We start from the raw sequence: 18,550 nt of genomic DNA on the forward strand, positions 1-18,550 counted from the left end.
TTAACCGACTGACTGGTTGACTTACCTCAAGGTAGCCCCGAGGTCTCCACCAGCTCGAAAGCTCTATGGCTGTGAGGCTTTCTCCGTGTCTGCCGGGTGGTCTCCTGCCTTCCTCAAGGGCCTCTGCCCCATGTGGCCCCTGCTCCTAATGTCCCCAACCAGCCCAAGTTCCCGGAAGGAGGGGCCGTGGTGCTGCCAGGTCAATGCAGGATATGGGCCTGGGGGAGGGCAGGGGGCTGGCGACCTCACAGACGCCCCCTAGTTTCCCAGGACCCGATCCAGGAATGAGAGATTTCCCAAGTCTGGCCTGGGAGTCAGGGAGTGGAGCAGAGGCTCGGAGGAGGGCCCAGACCCCGGACATCCTGTCTCGATGGCCAGAGATGATCTCTAAACCCCATAAAAGCTGGAGCCGTGGAGGCGGCAGTACCATCATCCCCACGCGCTGTGGTCTGGACTCAGGAGCCAGCGAGATCAATATCACTCGGGAGGCTTTCAGCTCCAAGTTCTCTCTGCTGCCAAGTCTCCCCAGAGGCCCAGAGGCCCAAGGAAATGGTGCGGAGGAGGCAGGAGGCAAAGGGAAGGAAAGGAAGTGCATATTTCTTGAGGGCCTGCAGCCCAGCAGTAGACCCAGGGCCGTGCTGCGTGTTCTCCATCCTCACACCAGCCCTCCGGGGGAGGCGTTATCCCATTTTACAGATGAGAACACTGTGGCCCAGAGAGAGAGAAAGCTCTCCCAAGGTCCCAGCAGAGTCAGAAACAAACCCAGCCCTGCCTGGTTCTGAGGCCAGCGCTCTCCCAGGCAGGGCCCAGCCACACCTGCACTCCGGGCTTGGCCGGGAACAGGGGGCTCTCTGAGGCTGTGCCTGCGGCCACACCCAGGATGGAGGCTAGGGAGGGTATTCTGCAGGCCTTCTCCCGGACACCTGCAGGGACGGGGAGCTCACCCCTCTCAAAGCATCCCTTTCTGTTACCAGCCTCTTTGAACCCCTTTCTTTCTCTGTAAAATGAGGACAAGGACAGCCCTTATCTCGCCGGGTTTGTGTGCATGAGAAAACACACATGCTCAGCGAGGTCTGCCAATGCCAGCTGTCGCCAGTACTGACAAGCACCAGCTGTGCCCATTAGAAGCAGTGTGACCTCTCACAGCCTCGGTTTCCTTATCTGTCACTTGGGTCTAATGCCACCTGCCGCACGGGTGCATTGGGAAGATGAGACCTGACAATGGCTAGCACATAGTAGGTCTGGAATACACAGTCCTCCTCCACCACAGGCAGCGGCCGGGCTTCTTTGTCTTCGTATCCCTCACAGGAGTTCTCTGAGGACAGTCTGAGGGCCCAGGGGGCCCAGGGATGCTTTTAGGGGTTGTGTGAGGTCAAAACTATTTCCTTAGTAATACTAAGCTCTCGTCTTTTTCACTCCGAGAGGCACGTGTGTGGTATCACAACAAAGGGAACCCAGGAGCCAGTAGAAGAACCCGCTGCCTTCTGAGAAGCCAGGCGTGAGAGAGCTTTGGAAAACGAAAAAGTGTTACTCTTTACCCCAATCTTTTTTGTTTTAGATAACATCACTTTTCATAAAATTTCTATTTATGTTCAGATGTAGTCAGTTGAATATTGCTATGGAAGGGAACTGGTAGACATTTTTTAAATGTTCTCAGTTTTCATTTAGAACATGGTAAGTATGGAAAGGTAGGACCCATATGGACAAAAGCTCTTTGGGGTCCTCAATGATTTTTTAGTGTAAAACTGAGACCAAGCAGTGGGAGAAGCTGCCCTTTGCTCACTGTGCTGGCCCACAGGGGTCTCAGCACCCATGTGCTCGAATCAGCCCCGAGCCACCTCCCAGCTGCACTGTCAGCTCGATGGGGAGCTGGAGCTGCCACGTGAGCATGTGCGATCTCCCAGGGCACCCTGCCCTGGGCATGCCTCGGTAGGTACCACCCCAAACTTGCTAAATGGCAAAAAATTCACCCAGGATCACCTGGATGGAACTTGCCTATGAACAGAGCTGAGGGATGGAGACACATTTCTGGTTCCACTGTTTGAGCTCCTGGGTCCAGCTGTGCTTGCTTCTTGGTCACAGGGGCCAATACATTCCTTTTTTATTTTCTTAAGCCAATTTGAGTTGAGTTTCTCTTCCAGCAGAAAGGTCCAGATGAAAACTCACAGTCATCAGAACCAAGGCCTGGAGGTGGGAAGCGGCTGGGAGGACCAGGGGAGTGGTCCGGTGGAGGCAGCCCTGGAGCCACAGCCAGAGCGTCGGGGAGGCCGTGTTTTGCCCACCAGAGACCTGGCAGACCCCTTTCCAAACAACACAGCTAGACAACAGCCCAGGTTTTCTTTCACTTTATCATTTATAAAGCCATACAATGGATCGCAAAGAAACAAAGCCGCCGACAGGAGCAGGCAGCCTCGGTGTACAACACATTCATGTCCAGGGTAAGTAGCATATCAGGGTTTATACAAGGCGGCCGAGGCTATAGGCACAATGATACAAAATAGAAAGTATATTTCCATCTATATAAATACACAGTCAGGGCACAGGAGGAGGGCGGGTTATTCTGGTTTTCCTGCAGAGGGGAGGCCTGGAAGGCAGGGGACATGGGGTGGGCGGGGGAGGGGGGAGGTGAGGAACTCCTTACATTTGTTTTGAATGACACATCAGAGGGAGGGGAGAAACAGGGAGACGCATGCAGACACTGATGTGCTCCGCACACACACACACAAACCCAACACGGACACAGGAGAGTCTCAACTGCTTAACACTGATTAGAAACCCAACTTGGGACACCCCTCTACAACTGCCTCACCGCTGGGAAGAGCCAGGCATGGGAAATAAGCACAGGTCCTCCAACATTTGGGTCATCTGAGGACCGCAGAGCCCACCCCATCGCCAACACTGAGATTCCACCCATCAGGGCCCTACAGGCCTCGCCTCCTGATTCCTTCCGCCGGATGATACTGAACTTGACATCCTCCTATTGCCCACCTCCTCCAACCCAACCCTGAAGATCCCTAGAGAGATGCGCAAACTACTCACACACATACACCCACACCTGCACGCACGCGCACACACGTCCTGTGTTACCACTGCCAGGGGACTCTGGTCTCGAGATTCCGGGGCCTGGCCCTGAGTGAAGAGTGGCTCCAGGGCCCGGCCTCTGACCTCTCCAAGGACCCTGAGTGTGGGGCGATGCAGGGGCAGAGGCTGCCCTTGGACTCGGGCATTGGCCCCTTGATCTCCCCAGCTTCTGAAGCTGGGAACAAAGGGAGGAGACCCCGGGGCAGGGTGGCGGTGCACATCAGGGCATAGGTGTCCCACCTGTGAGGAGTCTGCCCATCTCTGCTCATGCCCATCTGAGGGAGGAGAACACCCCCTCATCTACCTCCTGGGAGCCCCTTCCTGGAAGGGCCACACTCGTTCAGCCAGCTGCCTCCTCTTCTGGTGGCACAGCCACCAAGCCCATCACCCTGTCCTGCCAGCTTCTGACACACCCAGGGACTCCCCAAAGCCCAGTGCAGGAGGGATCCTGGCCGTCCACGAGCTCGGAGCGGCTGCAGGAAAGGCTGCCATGAGGACCAGGTCAAGGCCTTTCCCAAACCCGGGACAAACACTGGCTAGACAAGGGAGCCAGAACACATGACCTCAGGGGAGGGGATGCCAGTCACCTTGGAGGCTGATCAAACAACTCACTTCCTCCCTATTTCCACTCTGGGGTCTGCTCTCCATTGTTCCCATTCCCGGTCCTCCCCTCTCCTTCCACCTGGGAAGAGCCACGTGGAGGCACTGGCCCTGCCTCCCTGCCTCAGAGGCCTGGCTGGACGACAGCCAGAAGCAGGCGGGGCCTGGGGCCGGGCTGAGCCCGCCTGGGGCTGTGTGGCTGAGTCACACGCTGACCATGCCTCTCCCGGACCCACCCCACCCCACGCCCCAGCCTACTTTCAAGACCAGACAGCACTCTCCTGGCTGACAAACGGGTTCAACACTAAACAACAGCAAATATGTCGAGGGAGGGGGAGGAGAGAAAAGGATAAACATTTACACGATAACAATAATTATTAAAAGTGCTTTCTTTTAAAGGACATCTTTGGCAAGAATATACTGCAGTGCTGCGGTGTGTGTGTGTGTGTGTGTGTGTGTGTGTGTGTGCACTTGTGCGCATGGGTGCACGGGCCCAACCTGTGAGATGGGAGGACTACAGTGTCTTCCCAGCCAGTGTCTGACCCAAAGGGGGGACCTCGTGGAGACTGAGGTGCCTTCCCCATTCCTCTGGAAAAGCCAAACTCTAGGAAACCAGCTCCCTCCAGAGTGACCCAGAGAGGGAGAGAATCAGCTCCCCAGCACCCCTAGGTCCTGCTTGTGGGGTCACCCTCAGCTCAGGCCCGGGAGGTGGGCTGCGGTGGGCGGTGGGCAAGCATGTGAAAAGGCTGACCCTGGGCCCGGGTCTGCCCGATGGTCTAACCCTCCGCTGGCCTCAGGGTGGAGAGGACGTCCAGACCAGGAGGAGAGTCCCGGACTGTCCAGTGGGAGGTTAGATATTGACAAAGGAAGGGGTGGAATCTCTCCTATGGAAGAGAGAGGGGGAGGTGGGGAAGGGGGAGAGGGAACCCCAGGATCTGGCTTGAATGCCTCAGAAGGAAGAGCACTTTGGAAGAACCTTAGTCACCAAGCACAAGGTTTCAATCTTTGGGAAGCGGGGGGCTGCTCCCCGTCTTCGTTAGACACTCTCCTTTCTAACTCCCTGAAACAGTATGTCCACACAGATACAGCTTCTTGGAGGAGAAAAAATACAAAAGACGCACACACTCCCCATGCCCACCACACTCACCCATGTCCCCCGCTGGCTCACACACCCGCTCCAGCCCTGGTGAGGGGGCTCCTCTCGGGACCTGGTGGCCGAGGCCTAGGCTTGCCAGAAAAGAGGGGGCCAAAGGAGATGGAACACGTGCACCCCTCCCTGCTGAGCCCCCGACAAAGTCTAGGGAAGGCCAAGGCCAGGGCAAGGAGACCCCTGATTGCTCCAAGGATAAAGGCCCCTACATTTCAGGCTTCCCTTATACATAGAAAGAGGGATGGGAATTGGTTTTTGCCCAGGGAGGCAATAAAGCAATATGGGAAAACAATAAATACCTCTTGTCAATTTACCTATTCTTTTTTTAACCTTTTCTTATATTTTATTAGCTTACAGATTCTGTCAGTATGTCTCACATATATATTATATATATTTATATATCAGTACAATGCCTCTCTCCAAGGGACCCCCGGAGGCTTAAGAAGCCCCTCGAGAATGGAGTCCTGGTGACTTTTCCATTCCAGCTGAGAGTACTTGGGTGGAGGTCAGGGGGTTCCCAATTGCCCAGGCGGACTCTAGGCCCTCTGCTCCCGGGCAGCTTGTTTCTGCTGGGGAAACCAAGGCAGAAGTGGGAACAGCAAGGCTTTGGTATTGTAAATAGGCCATGTGGTATATAGGCAGCAGCCCAGAGCTCTGCTGAGTCACCTGGACAGCCCAGCAGAAGTCAGGCCCCAAACCCCGGCAGAGGGGAGGACAGGACCCCAGGCATCCCCTGGGCCTTGCTGAGCAGGGCTCTTGGAAGCAGGTTCCCCAGGATGAGCCCAACAGGAGGACCCTGCAGGACAGAACAGAGCTGGGCAGATCAGAAGGCTCAATCCCCAGCACCCAAGAAGACATCATGCAGATAAGCCGGTCTGAGATAAGGCTGGTGTGGTCTTGGCAGCCAAGAATGGGCTGAGGGCTGAGAGCTGGGGGGAGTGGCCTGCCCACCTTGCCACACAACTTGGGGAAGATGCCTGGAGGTCAAAGTCACTGTGGCTGATGGGTCTCTTCCCCGAGGCTATGGAAATGCACGTCTCCATCTCCTCCAACCAATGGTCCCGCCACTCCTGCCGGGGTCTTTGCCAAGGAGGAGGCGCTGGCGGCACGCGGGGCCACTAGAGCGCAGGTGCGGGGGGCAACAAGTCAGAGCCTGTTACCCATATTCCTGGGTGCTCCTGGGGAAGAAGGCTGGCATCCCCTCCCTGATGCTGGGTCACCCCAACTCTGACCTCTGGACAGTATGCACATGTGTGCAAATGTGGAACATGGACAAGTACACCTGTTTATAAATTCTAGCTGAGAGTCGAATATAAATCTGAGTGTGAGGGTGTGGGAGCAGATATATACACAACCCTACATACATTCCCACACAAACTGTACATCAGAGGCAGAGCAGAGAGGCCTTAGGTACCTCGGGTCTGAGATACTTTCAAAGCAAAAGTTCTGCCACGTGACGTCCCATGCTGGCTCCTTTGGTTTGACAATGTACCCTAGAGGGGGCCAGAAAAAGATTCTCTTGACTTGATTTCTCCTTGCAAAGCAGTTGGGCTATGGAGACACTTTTCCATTTCCCCCCAAAATATGGGTCCCCAAGGAGGCCAGCTCTGCCTCCTGTGAGGGTGAGAGGGAGTTAGGTGGACCTGCTTCGTTTTGGAGACTTTGGGGGTTGCGCAGTAGCCATCTACCCAAGGGAATCCGAGTTATCCTCCTCCATCCTTTTCTTTCTTTCTCTCCCTCTCTCCCCTGCCCCTCCGCAATTCACTTCCCTCTCCCCATGTCACACTTTCTTCTCTCCTTCTCCAAAATTGGCCCAAAGTCCTCCTTCTGGATTCAGAGATGGTCAGGATTCATGGGTCCCCTCCCCACATGCCCCATCCCCACTGCCCTGGCCCGGGGCATGGGGTGAGTTCATCTCTTCTGGCCGGCACTCAGCATGACCTTGGAGACGAAGTTGACAATGGCGGAGGCAGGCTGGTTGGGATCAAGCTCAGCGAAGAGGTGGCAGGCGTTGTCCGTGGTGCTGCCCTGCTTCCGGGCCACAAAGCCGAAGAGCCTGCAGGGGCAGGAGAGGGGTGACAGGTGTGTGGGGAGGGCAGGAGGGGCCAGGCCTTGGAGAGGTGCCCATGTGAGCAAGCTTATCTTCAGGCTGACCTCTCCCCGCATCTGTCCCCATCTCCTGAGCACAGGGATTGGGGTGGGGGAGACCAAAAGAGAACCCTCTCTCTCTTCCACTGACAAATCAGTCAAGTGACAAGAAATGACAGTGGCACTGGTTTCAGGGGAGGCACAGAAATTCCCCTTTTGTGGTGGGGTGGAGGAGGAGGAGGGAGGAGGAGCTGCAGGCAAGTGACAAGACTGGACAGAGAGGTGGATACCAGACCAAAAATAAAATGGGGACATTCCTAGCTGGGCTTCTCTCAGTCCATCTCAGCCCCGCCCCTACCCAACTGTTCTTACACACCACACAAACACAAATGAATAAAATGCCGCCTGCCCATCAAAGGGCTGGGCCTCCTCAGACACCTGGAGAAGGCCAGGGAGACAAAAGGACAAGGGTCACGACCCTCCCCCCCCCCACCACCACCACACACGCATTTCTCTTGGGCTCCGGAGAATGGGAGGAGGGGGAGAGAGACCCCACACCTGTTCCCCCAACCCCCACTCCCTGCACCAAGACTGGAGTGAGCTGGCATTCTCTCTGCAAAACAGAGTTAAAAATATGAGAGCAGAGAACAGAATGTGAGCTCAGGTCCCCTCCTAGCCAGCGTGTTGCTAATTAGAGTGAGATGGGGCAATCGGGACAGCTGGGGATTCCGATGGAACCCCTCTCCCTGGGACTGGACCACAACAGCCAAAATTAGAAAAGTTAGGTCGGGCTTGCAGCCGTGCACATGCATGTGTGTACACACCCTGGGCTTCCTACAGCTGTTTCAGGGCCTGGGACTCACTGAGCCAGAGGTCTGGGGCAATGGTCTAAGTAGTGGAAAAGCCTGGGGCCACAACCAACCCCTGAATCCCCTTTCCAGGCTTGCTGGGCTCCTTGGTGCAGTGGAGGGCCCTCAGGGCACCAGGGGGGAGAGGCTCTGAGCTGTGGGCATGAAGGCACACCAACCCTGGCGGCCAGGTTCTGCCATGGTGGAGAGTCGGCCAGCCTCAGAGCCTAAACACCACCGGCCTCCCTCCCTTGATGTTTACGTCAGCTCCAAGGCTCCCAGGGCCAGCTCAACAACAACCAATTCCTTTCTCTGCTTAGGGAAGTGGGTCCAGACAAGAAACCTCAACCCCAAGGGCATGGAGGAGCACTTACAAGGACCTGAGAGTTAGACCTTCCTTACTTCAAGGCCTCAGGCATCCGTGTGCCTCATCCTAGTCCAGTGGTCGGCAAACTGCGGCTCGCAGGCCACATGCGGCTTTTTGGCCCCTTGAGTGTGGCTCTTCCACAAAATACCGACTTCTACACATGGGCCACGAAGTTTCAATCGCACTGTACATGTGCACCCACACGTGGTATTTTGTGGAAGAGCCACACTCAAGGGGCCAAAGAGCCGCATGTGGCTTGTGAGCCGCAGTTTGCCGACCACTGCCCTAGTCCCATCCCCAGTCGGCTCCCTGAGCCAGTGGCCAGCTAGCAAGGCCAGGCCAGCAGGAAGCTCAGTGCAAAACCAGTTCCTGAATGAGGAGAATGAGTTACAGGCGTGGGACCAGCCCACTCCTGTCCTTGACCCATCTCCCCACACAGAGCCCAGTGGTCAGTGAGCAGGAGCTTCCTTAAATACAAAGCTCTGGCCTCCTGGTTGGTGGCAGGGACATGGAGACCTAAATGACCCCTGTGAGCCCAGGAGAAGGCTGAGGCAAGTGTGGGGCAAGCTTTGAGATGGCTGGACTCCTGGGTCCTCCTTCCGCTGGGCTGCTAATTCTTCCTGTGACCTGGGCACACTGAGGTCCCCTTCATCCCACACAGCCCCGCTGCTGATCATGCTAACTAACTGCAGGTCAGTTCCATTCCTTCTTGACCGAGGTGGCCTCACTGCGACTCCTCCTCATTCCTCCTGCTGCCTCATCCGTCCTCTCATTTCTTCATTAGACAAATATTCACCAGCCCTTCCCATGCGACAGACAACCCTGCCCTCAGGAAGCTTGCACTCTGGTGGCCATGCCTCCCTGTCCCCTCGAAATGGTCTCTGTCCCACCCCCACACCCATTACTACCTATTCCAATTGTGCCTGTCTTTTAAGACCCATTTTTTTTAATGTAAGTTCTTCCCCCAAACCACCCTGAATCTCCCCCTGCCTAGAATCTATCCCATGCACTCTCCTCGGTGACATCCACAGACACGATGAGCTGCACCCTGTTGGCATGTTGCATACAGCAGTGGTTTTAATTTTTTAACAGAGAAACTTTTCTTTTTCTAAAACAATCTTATATGAAGTCCAAATATAGAAAAGTGACAGCAGTGTTTATGGCTATAAATGTATCAATCCAACAGCACACCATTACAAACTCAATCAGTAGAAACGTGAGCTCATGTTTGCATGAGCCCAGCAGAGTAAAGTGTGGAATTACAGACCATAATGGCAATCTGTGTCAGCTTCAGTAGCCAGGTTATTCCCACACTCTGCCTGGGTTTTGTGATATAGAGAAAACCCTGACTCATACTGATACATAACTGCACATTATAACAAGGTTTTTCCTCCCCTCTTAAGAGCTCAGTTACAACCTGAGGATTGTAGGGTTCCGTGGAACACAGTTTGAAAACCACTACAGCATGTTAACGTTTATACATGTGTCCTATCCACTGTGCCAATGGTGGGCCTCTTGGAGTCAAAGTCAGCCTTCTGGTCAGTCTGAATCCTCCCAGGGCCAAGTTCCTCTGAGGCACTTAGGAAATGCTGAATGGATGGAGGCATCAACCAAAAAGTCCCAGGGTCATCCCAGAATTCAGACCTTCTGGGCTCCCATGTTCTGATGAAATCTAGCCCAGCCAAACAGAAGTCCACCCAAAGAGTAGAATGGGAATTAAGGAGGCCAGGATTGGGGAAGAAAAGATCATTTAAACAACCTTGCCCTACTGCCATCACCTCATTAAACTCTCGGCTTCCTGTCCAATTCCTCAGATCCCTACTGGCCTAGTCCTGGGAGAGGGAAGGTGACAAGACTGGAGGCAGAAGGCAAAAGACCTGGCTGCCTGGTCCAAAGCTGAGTGACCCTCGCTGCCCTTTGCCTCCAACTAGTCCTGGATTCTCAACCTGCCCCTGCTCTCTCCACCCCCAAAGAGACCAGCCAGCCAGGATGGGGGAGAAGTCACACTTACTTAGCAGGGGCACCTCCCTCCGTCTTCATCCACCTGTGGAGAGAAAGATGGTACAGCCGTAATCCACTACACCTTCTCCCCGGAGCTCAACCCCATGCATGCCTGGACCTTCTGGGGGAAGGCAGAGGAGCCCCGCTATGGGTTGGGGGTCATTCAGAAAAAGAGAACTGTGGCCTGTCTCTCAAGGGCTCTCTCCCCGGTGTGGAGAGGAGAAGCAGATTCAGGGTCAGGGACAAGACAGAGGGGGCAAAAGTGGGTATTTGAGTCTCTGAAAGGGTCTCCAAATTTGTCATGGGAAAAACTCAAAAAGATGCCCAGCACAATTACTTTCACTCTCACAGACACAGGCAGATCTTCAAGCTGAACCAAAAATGCACACACGCACACATATGTTCACCTGCACACACATGTGCTCACACAGAGACTTCAGTGTTCTAGAGCTGGCTGGGGGGGAAGGTGTCTACATGAGACTCACTTTCTCTCCTGTGGATCCAGGTCACAGAAGGTGACGGTGTTGAGAGGGTAGTGTCGTCTGAAGAAGAGCCTGTGGTACAGACATCAGACAGACAAAGAGTGAGTGTTGAAGTGACAGGTCAGGCCACCTTCCCATCATCTGTGGCTGCTGTAGGTCAACACAGCCTCTCCCTGATGACCAAGATAACCTGGGCTGCTCACACTGGGGACATAAGCAATGCATGGAGACAGATAGATATGTCAGAGAAACATCTCTCAAATGCTACAGGTTAGGAAAAGGAGAAAGAAACTGGCATTGAGGGATGAGAAATGGGGGTACCTTGGAGGAGGAAGGATAGGAGTGGGGGGACATGTTAGAGAGAGCATGAGAGGAAGGGCTCTGTTCTAGAAAGCAGGTATTTTTGTCAGTTGCATTTTCAGCTGTATACCCAATGCAGGCATATTTGTAGAAAGATGGAAAATGGGTGGATAGATAGGAAGAAAGATGGAGGCATAAATGAGTGAAGGAATAAATGGAGGAGTGTAGATGGGAAATGAATGGATGCAGAGATGGATGGATCAACTGGTGAGTGGGTGAGCAAGGGGATGGATGGATGGATGGATGGATGGACGGGTGGCCGGATAGACAGAGTATGGATGGGAGATAGATGGGTACAAGGCATAGATGGGTACAAGGCATGAGTCAATTGGTAAGTGGGTGGGTAAATGGAAGGATAGATGGGTCACAGGAGGAGAGCCTAACACAGAAGTGGGCAGAAGAGTCTTACTTTCTCTGGTTGTCAGTCAGTGTAATTCCCTGGGCAGACACTTTGAAGTGAACGATGGTGGCAGCTGGCGTGGGGTCAGCAGCCAGTGTCTCGGAAGTGGCTTTGGAGATGGCCTGTGGCCCAGTGAGCGACTCCATGTCCACAGAGTTGACGAAGAGCACGTTGCAGGCTGGAAGAAACCCACCCAAGGAGACGTCATGGGGGCTGGAGTGGGTGGGGATGACCCCCAGGTCCTCTCTTCAGGCCAATCTCAAGCCAAGGCACCTGAGCCCAGAAATGTGGTGTGCCCTCCCAGAGACATTTGGGTCTTGGAGTGATGTCCAGCCTGCACCTGCAGGAGGGGACAGGGCAGAAAGGAGGAAAGGCCTGGGCAGGGTCTGGCCACTCACCTGCTCCTTGCTTTAGCAGGTCGGTGGTTGAGTTGGCAGGGCCCGAGCTATCTTTCGAGTCATCTGTGGGATCTGAGACAAAGATTTCATTCAGCCAGTAATTAAAATTCTAGACCTGGAAAGGCTCCCCAGTCTGGAAGGGCCTACGGTGAGCTCTACAAATGCTTTGTGCAATGGATACTGCTTTTCATATCAGACACTGGCAGCCGGTACGTGCGTGTCCAGTTGGAATGGTCAATAACTGCTTGCTGGTTGAGAGCTCTAGATTCCAACAGAGCTGGGTTGAGACTCTCAGCCCAGGACCTGCTAAGTATCTATAAAGTGGAAATGATGGTGATAGAAGTGTTTCAGTGGGTTTTTTAAATGCTCCATGTACAGTGTTAGCCCAGTGCTAGGCATAAAGCATGACTTCAAGTGGCAGTTGGTGGTGTTGTTCTTTTGTATTGATGTCTGTGTAGATCGATAAATGCCCTCACTCATTAAACACTTAAATAGCACAATTATAATTTCAATATTAAAAAGCATCAAGTACCATTTACACCAGTGTTTTTCAGACTTTGCTGTACAGACTTGTTAAAACCAGAGAACCTGATTAGGTGGGACTTGAGAATAGTTGCATTTTAAACAAGGTCCCGGGGGCGCTGAGGCTGCTGGCCTGGGGATCAGGCTTGGAGAACTACTAGTTTATACAATGTCAGTATCAGTTTGATCATTGCTGAATTACTTTGGTAAATTCTGTAGAAATATCATTTAATTAGTGTCCAACTGTCATGGTTAATAATGCTATTTAAGTTGCATTTGAACTTTTAAGCTAATAATGCTGGTCAATTATCATTAATAATTCAATGAATCGAATTGGATACATAGAGACTATCAAACAATATTGGAGGTTTTCTGTGTGGGCAAAAACCTCAGGAGCTCCACAGGAGAGGAGAGAGTCCCAGGGGCACTTCCGAATGTCCTATTATTGAACAGAGGGAGAAGGCACCTCGGCTCCCGGTTTGCAGACCTCAAGTTCAGGGCCAAGCACATTCCCCTCCTGTGGGCGCTGTGTGCTTGGGGGCTGGGAATAGAAGCCTGTGCTATAATAGAAGCTTCAATTTGAAGAGCTTGGGGTCCACCTGCCATCCTCAAAGGGTGGTACACCCTCTGAGAGAAGCTGGAATCTCCTTTGCTGGCCCCGGGTCTCACTCAGATTCTCGTCCTCTATGTCCTGAGGCTGTCGGGTTCCAATCAAACGTCCCACAATCAAAAGTGGGCTCGCTCTTTCCTATCAGCTCAGTGTCGCCTCGGTCAGGGGACATCCTGTCAGCCACACAGACTAGAAAACTCCAGGGATATCTGACCGTCCCCTTTCCTTCCCATGCAGAGCCCAGCCACCTCTCCTCCAGAGGTCCCTCCAGAGTGCTGTCTCCTATCCGTTCAGGCCAACCTCCCACCCCGGGTGCCCCATGACCTAAATCTGCCTCCCCACCTCCCCACCGACGCGCATCTCACCCTCTGGACAAGGTTCTCCCCATGACTGTCTCCTGGGATGAGGCTTATTCTGATCATTCATTTGAATTTCTTTAAGCCTCTAGAGAATTTTTTAGAACAATCTGGCAAGTCAATTATGTACATTCCTGAAGTTAAGCTTTTTAATAAATGTTTCCTTTTTTTTAAAATAGAAAAAAAGAGGTGGTTTCAAATTTCCCCAGATGGCAAAATGACCCATGTCCTCCAAGCCTGGCCCAAGCTCTGGAGTTCTGGCAGGGCCCAGAAACGAAGGAGGCCAGTTCAAGGGTGGGCTGGGAGACGGAGGAGTGTCAGGTTCCTACCTCGGTTTGGAATGACCAGCTTACAGGGCAGGGCCAGCGGGATGATGGAGTGCTGGTAGACCAGGGCAGAGAGAGATCCTGCGGGGAGGGAGATGGCATGTCAGAGCAGCTTTGCTGGAAGTGGGCCGGAGCACCAAGGGGAGCCCACCACGCCGCCATGATCAGCTTCTTCATTACCCTCCCACATCCCACCAACGAAACTGAAAATCCACTCCCTCTTAGTTAGCGAGACCCAAGGGAGAATATTCCAACGGCTCACCCTAGCAGTCATAGGTTACTTAACAGCTTTCCTTTAGAGAAAGTTACTCCCAACATCTCCCCCATGCCCCTCCATCTGCCGGGGCCCCTCTCAGGACAGTGCAGCAGAGGACTCAGAGAATCGTGGGATCAAATCCCAGCTCAGTCACTTACTAGCTGTGTTCTTGCATAAGCCTAACTTCTATGAACCTCCATGTCCTCATATGTAAAACTAGAGGCCTGATGCACAAAATTCGTGCAAGGGGCTCAGCCCTCACAGCCGTGGCCCTCACGGCCCCAGCTGCATCTGGAAGGTCGTCCGAAAGGATTAGCATATTACACTTTTATTATTATAGATGGGACAATGGCACCATGGCACCTACCACGCAGGATTGTCACGAGACCAGAAGTAACAGAAGGGACCTAGACAGTGACTTTCACATAGTAGGTGGTCAATAAAGGAAACTGTTATTATAGCTATTATTCAAATTACAATGATAACAAGTCTCAGTGGGGTAGGACATCTATCAAGAGGAATCTGGCAGAGTGAAGGGACTGGAGGACAGAGGAAGGGAAACCACTGTTTATTTCTCTGCTGTGTCTAGGACAAGGGGGGCGGGCAGAACCAAGGCGGGGGGCGGAGGGCTGGGGCAGGCCTGAGGCTCTCTGCAAGCCAACTGGGGAGACAGAAGTGGGGGAAATCTCACCAAAGTTTGGCTCGTTGGGGCAGCCCTTGAGCTTGACTCCTCGGGGGCCGGTCTCTATCAGGAAATGTCTCACCAGCTCATGGGTCATGTCCCCTGGGATGAAAAGGAAGAAATGAGGACCAGTCACTTCTCATGGTGCCCTCCCACAACCTCCCACCACCGATTTCTGACTTCTCCAGTGCGCAGGGCTTTGACGGGAGAACCCTGGAATGGAGGGACTGCCTCTCCTTTCCTCCCCCTCAAGGAAACGCAATCACAGAGACCTAACAATCTGGCTTCCCCATTCTCTGACCCCAATCACCAAGCCCAAGACTCACTCTGCTGAAGAGGGTTTAGCAGGGACCAGCTCCCATGAGAATTAGAAACCTGCCCAGCCCCCAGGTCCCTCTGGCTTTGAAGAGACCATATGGATCACCTAGTCCTGAGGCCCAGTTAGAGAAGACAGTGTTACCTTTCTTATTCTGCTGCATGATGGTCGGAGGGGGAGAAGACACCTTCATGGCCAGCCCATAGGCTCCTCGGAAAGAGTGGCTGTCACGGATGATGAAGGCCCCGGGCTCCTGGTCCTTCAGCAGAGCGATGGCTGGGCCGGGAAGGGATGGGAGATAAGAGGAAATAAGAAATATACTGGAGTTGGCAAACTTTTTCTGTAAATAGCCAGATGTAAATATTTCAGGCTTTGCAGGCCATGCAGTCTCTACTGCAACTGCTCGATTCTGCCACTGCCACACAAAAGCAGCCACAGACAGGATATAAATGAATGGATGTGGTTGTGTTCAATAACACTATAGTTACCAAGCAGACAGCAGTCCGGGTTTGACCGGGGGCCGCGTCACCAACACCCTGTCCTAAGTCCACACAGACTTTCCCTTGGGGCCTGAGGTGGGCCTCATCTCCACCCCTATAGTCCCAACTTTATTTTTCTGTAAAATATACAAAAATCTCCCATATCATGCAGATGGAGAGCTAACATTTCCTACTATCTTGGCCAGCCTTTTACTTTGCCCAGAAACCAAGACTTTGCTCATTTTAAGGATCCTTCCAAGAGGTGCTTACAATCACTGCTCTGCTCCCCCACACGTCACCAGTGACTGCTCTTCCTGTCTGACCTTGATCCCAGCCCCCTCTCTATGACCACCACCTACTGCAAAGAGGAAGGAGTCTACTTAAATTTCTTGCCCAGGGGAGGCCCGGGGAGCAGCAGCCAGTTGTGACCTTGGATGGACCCCGGAACCCCCCAGCACTCACCCTGCTCTCTGGAGATCTCGGGTTTGTACCAATACTTGGAAGTGTCCTGGACAAATTTCACTTTAGCCCTGGTCTCTGGGCTGTTGTCTAAAGGAGAAAAAAAAAGGGATATGGGTTAAATTGTGCCCCCCCCCAAAAGATGTGTGGGGGTCCTAACCACGTTACCTGTGAATGTGACCTTATTTGGAAATAAGGTCTTTGCATATGTAATCAAATTAAAATGAGGTCATACAGAATTTGAATGGTCCCCAATCCAATATGACTGGTGTCCTCATAAGAAGAAAAGAGACAGAGACACAAGGGGAGAGCACCACGTGGACGTGGGGGCAGATTGGAGAGATGCATCTACAGCCGAGGGACACCAAGCACTGCCGGCAACGAGAAGCCAGGAGAAAGGCCTGGAGCAGACGCTCCTCCCTCAGAGCCTCCAGAAGGAGCCAACCCTGCCAACACCTTGATTTTGGACTTTTGGCCTCCACTACTGTGAAAGAAAAAATTCTTTGTCTTCAGCATAAAGTCTGTGGCACTTTGTTATGCTGCCCTAAGAAAGGCAGTCACCTCAAACATCAGCAGAGTATTGCTCAAGGGCCCTGAGCGGCTTTGGCATCCTCTCCATCCACCACCAACCACCACATGCCACAGAGCTGCTCTCCTGCTGAAGGGCTGGCAAAGCATTCTCCCTGGGCCAATGAAGCCCTACTCCACCCCATCTCCTTTCTCTAGAAGATTCAGACTAGACCCTTCTTGCAGCTTCTTCCCCACAGTCTAAGACACCCAGCTCTAGTCCCTTTCTCCACAGGCTCAACGTCCCAACTTTATCGTAACAACCTTGAGAACTGAGCAGAAAGACCATTTTGTTCCACTTCTCCCCAACCCCCTCCTCATTCCCATGTGGAAAGCCTGAGCTCTGTATCATAGAGGGCAAAGGAGTTGCTCCTGCTCTAGAGCAAATAGGGGAGGGGCTGGCCTAGAATTTGGAAGCCATCTCGTGTGTCACATACCCCACTTCTCTGGCAGATGCTCCCACCCCAGACCCTCTGCAGACCCAGGATGATTTCACAGAACAATAGGTTCTAGAAGGCCCTCTGAGAGCATCTAGTCCAACCTCCTAACTCTAAAATGAGGAAAGTGAGTTTCAGAGAAGGTGAGTGAGCTTCCCAAGCCCATATGTGAGCCTTTCCATGGGTAATAGACCTTCTCCTGTTAGACCTTCCCGGGTGAGAATTCCCGGGTGAGAAGACCCAGCAGCCACGATAGCTTCCTGCTAGGTATTAGGATGTGTGCCCCTCGCTCTCCAACCTCTTCCTTTATCTTTGGGAACAAAAGGAAACCAAAAGGGGGATGGGTGAGGAGGGGAAAGGAATATTCCAATTGTACATGTTTCCTCTCCTTTCTTGAGAGAGAGGCAGAGCAGAGGGAGCCTGTGTTGATGATGCGGTAAAGCTCAGAGCATCCAGACCAGGGACAGGGGTGGGTTATGTGTCCAGTGCTTAGTCATTTTCAACCTGTCACTTACACTCTGGTAGGCTCCTGGGACCTGTCTGGAGGACAGTGAGGGGCTAGATCAGCTCCCTCTCCTGAGCTGTGCCCAGGGGAGGCCTCTGGGCTAGCCAGCTGGGCCATGCAACTGTTGCAAGCTGCCTTTCTCTGCTCCGAAGCCCCAGCCGCTGGTGCTGGGCCTGTCTAATGAGCTGTCAGAGGCGCTGCAGCCCCATGTGCCTTCCTGTGTTGACTCCAATGGCTATTTTAAGCAGGGAAGATGGTGGGAAACAGGAAATGTCCCAACTACTAGAAGTTTTGCATCCTCCGAGGAGAGGAGCTGGGAACCAGATGTCTCTTGTGGGCAGCAGGAAGCAGGGGCGTGCAGGGTCGCTGTAGAGCCCTGGCTTGGCAGGCTCAGGGCAGGACCCAGTAGTGACATGTTGAGAATCCAGGCAGCTGGGGCCCATTCCAGGCTGCCCAAAACATTCCCGATCTTCCTCGGATGCCTCAGGGCCCCGGGGTCCTCTGCACACAGGCAGGTTCCAGGTCTGGATGAGAAGCTGCATATCAGCTGAGGCTTTGACCTCTGTGTCTGGATAATGAGCCCTCTCAGCAGAAGCCAAGGGGCCGAGTTCTGGTGACGAGTGAAGAATTCAGTGTGCAAACCAGCACAGGCTTCAGTGAAGCTGGCAGAAACTAGACTCCAGTGAAATGCCCTGGCCTTGGCCCATATCACATCTGGCTGCCAGATCTATTATTAGTTATGTGTGCACAGTGGGGACCTAAAGATGAGAACAAAGGGCTGGCAAAAGGTTTGGGGTCCAGGTTTGGAAGGCAGAGTGTCAAGGTTATGCTAAATCACCATAACCCTCCAGATAGGGAAGCATGATCCAACAACTTCAATGTTTTAGGAGCACTAGTTTGGGTAGTATGGGACTGGATTGGCAGCCTGGCCCTGCCATTTCTTAACTGTCTGACTCTGGACAAATGACTGAGCTCCCCAAGCCCGTTTCCTCATGTGTGGCTGTGAGGATGAAAGAGACTGCTTAGCTCAGAGCCTGGCGCACAGCATGTGCTCAACAAGTGGGAGTGGCTCTGGTCATTGTAACAATAACACTGTCACTATTATTATTTTCACCATCCTCATCCTCATCGGCAGCTTCATCCCTGCCCCCACAGTCACCACAACCATAGCACAATTCCTTTGAGGACACCTCCAAATCCCATTAAACAGATAAGGCAACTGAGGCCCACGGCCAGTGATCCACCCATGGTTGTCTGCCA

The 18,550-nt window shown here is 53.1% G+C and overlaps 1 protein-coding gene across 1 annotated transcript in view; it reads right to left on the minus strand.

The window, feature by feature from the left end:
* Positions 1–2,329: 2,329 nt before the first annotated feature.
* The window catches only part of TNS1 (tensin 1), a 188,013-nt gene continuing 171,792 nt past the window's right edge, over positions 2,330–18,550 (minus strand). Inside the window, 9 exon segments of the mRNA XM_014462563.2 lie at positions 2,330–6,887; positions 10,146–10,178; positions 10,621–10,689; positions 11,387–11,555; positions 11,776–11,847; positions 13,593–13,670; positions 14,537–14,629; positions 14,988–15,119; positions 15,785–15,871. Coding sequence (XP_014318049.2) covers positions 6,743–6,887; positions 10,146–10,178; positions 10,621–10,689; positions 11,387–11,555; positions 11,776–11,847; positions 13,593–13,670; positions 14,537–14,629; positions 14,988–15,119; positions 15,785–15,871 — 878 coding nt within the window. The 3' untranslated portion in view covers positions 2,330–6,742.

Source organism: Myotis lucifugus, unplaced genomic scaffold, assembly GCF_000147115.1.
Source record: "Myotis lucifugus unplaced genomic scaffold, Myoluc2.0 scaffold_3, whole genome shotgun sequence".
NCBI classification, from domain to species: Eukaryota; Metazoa; Chordata; class Mammalia; order Chiroptera; family Vespertilionidae; genus Myotis; species Myotis lucifugus.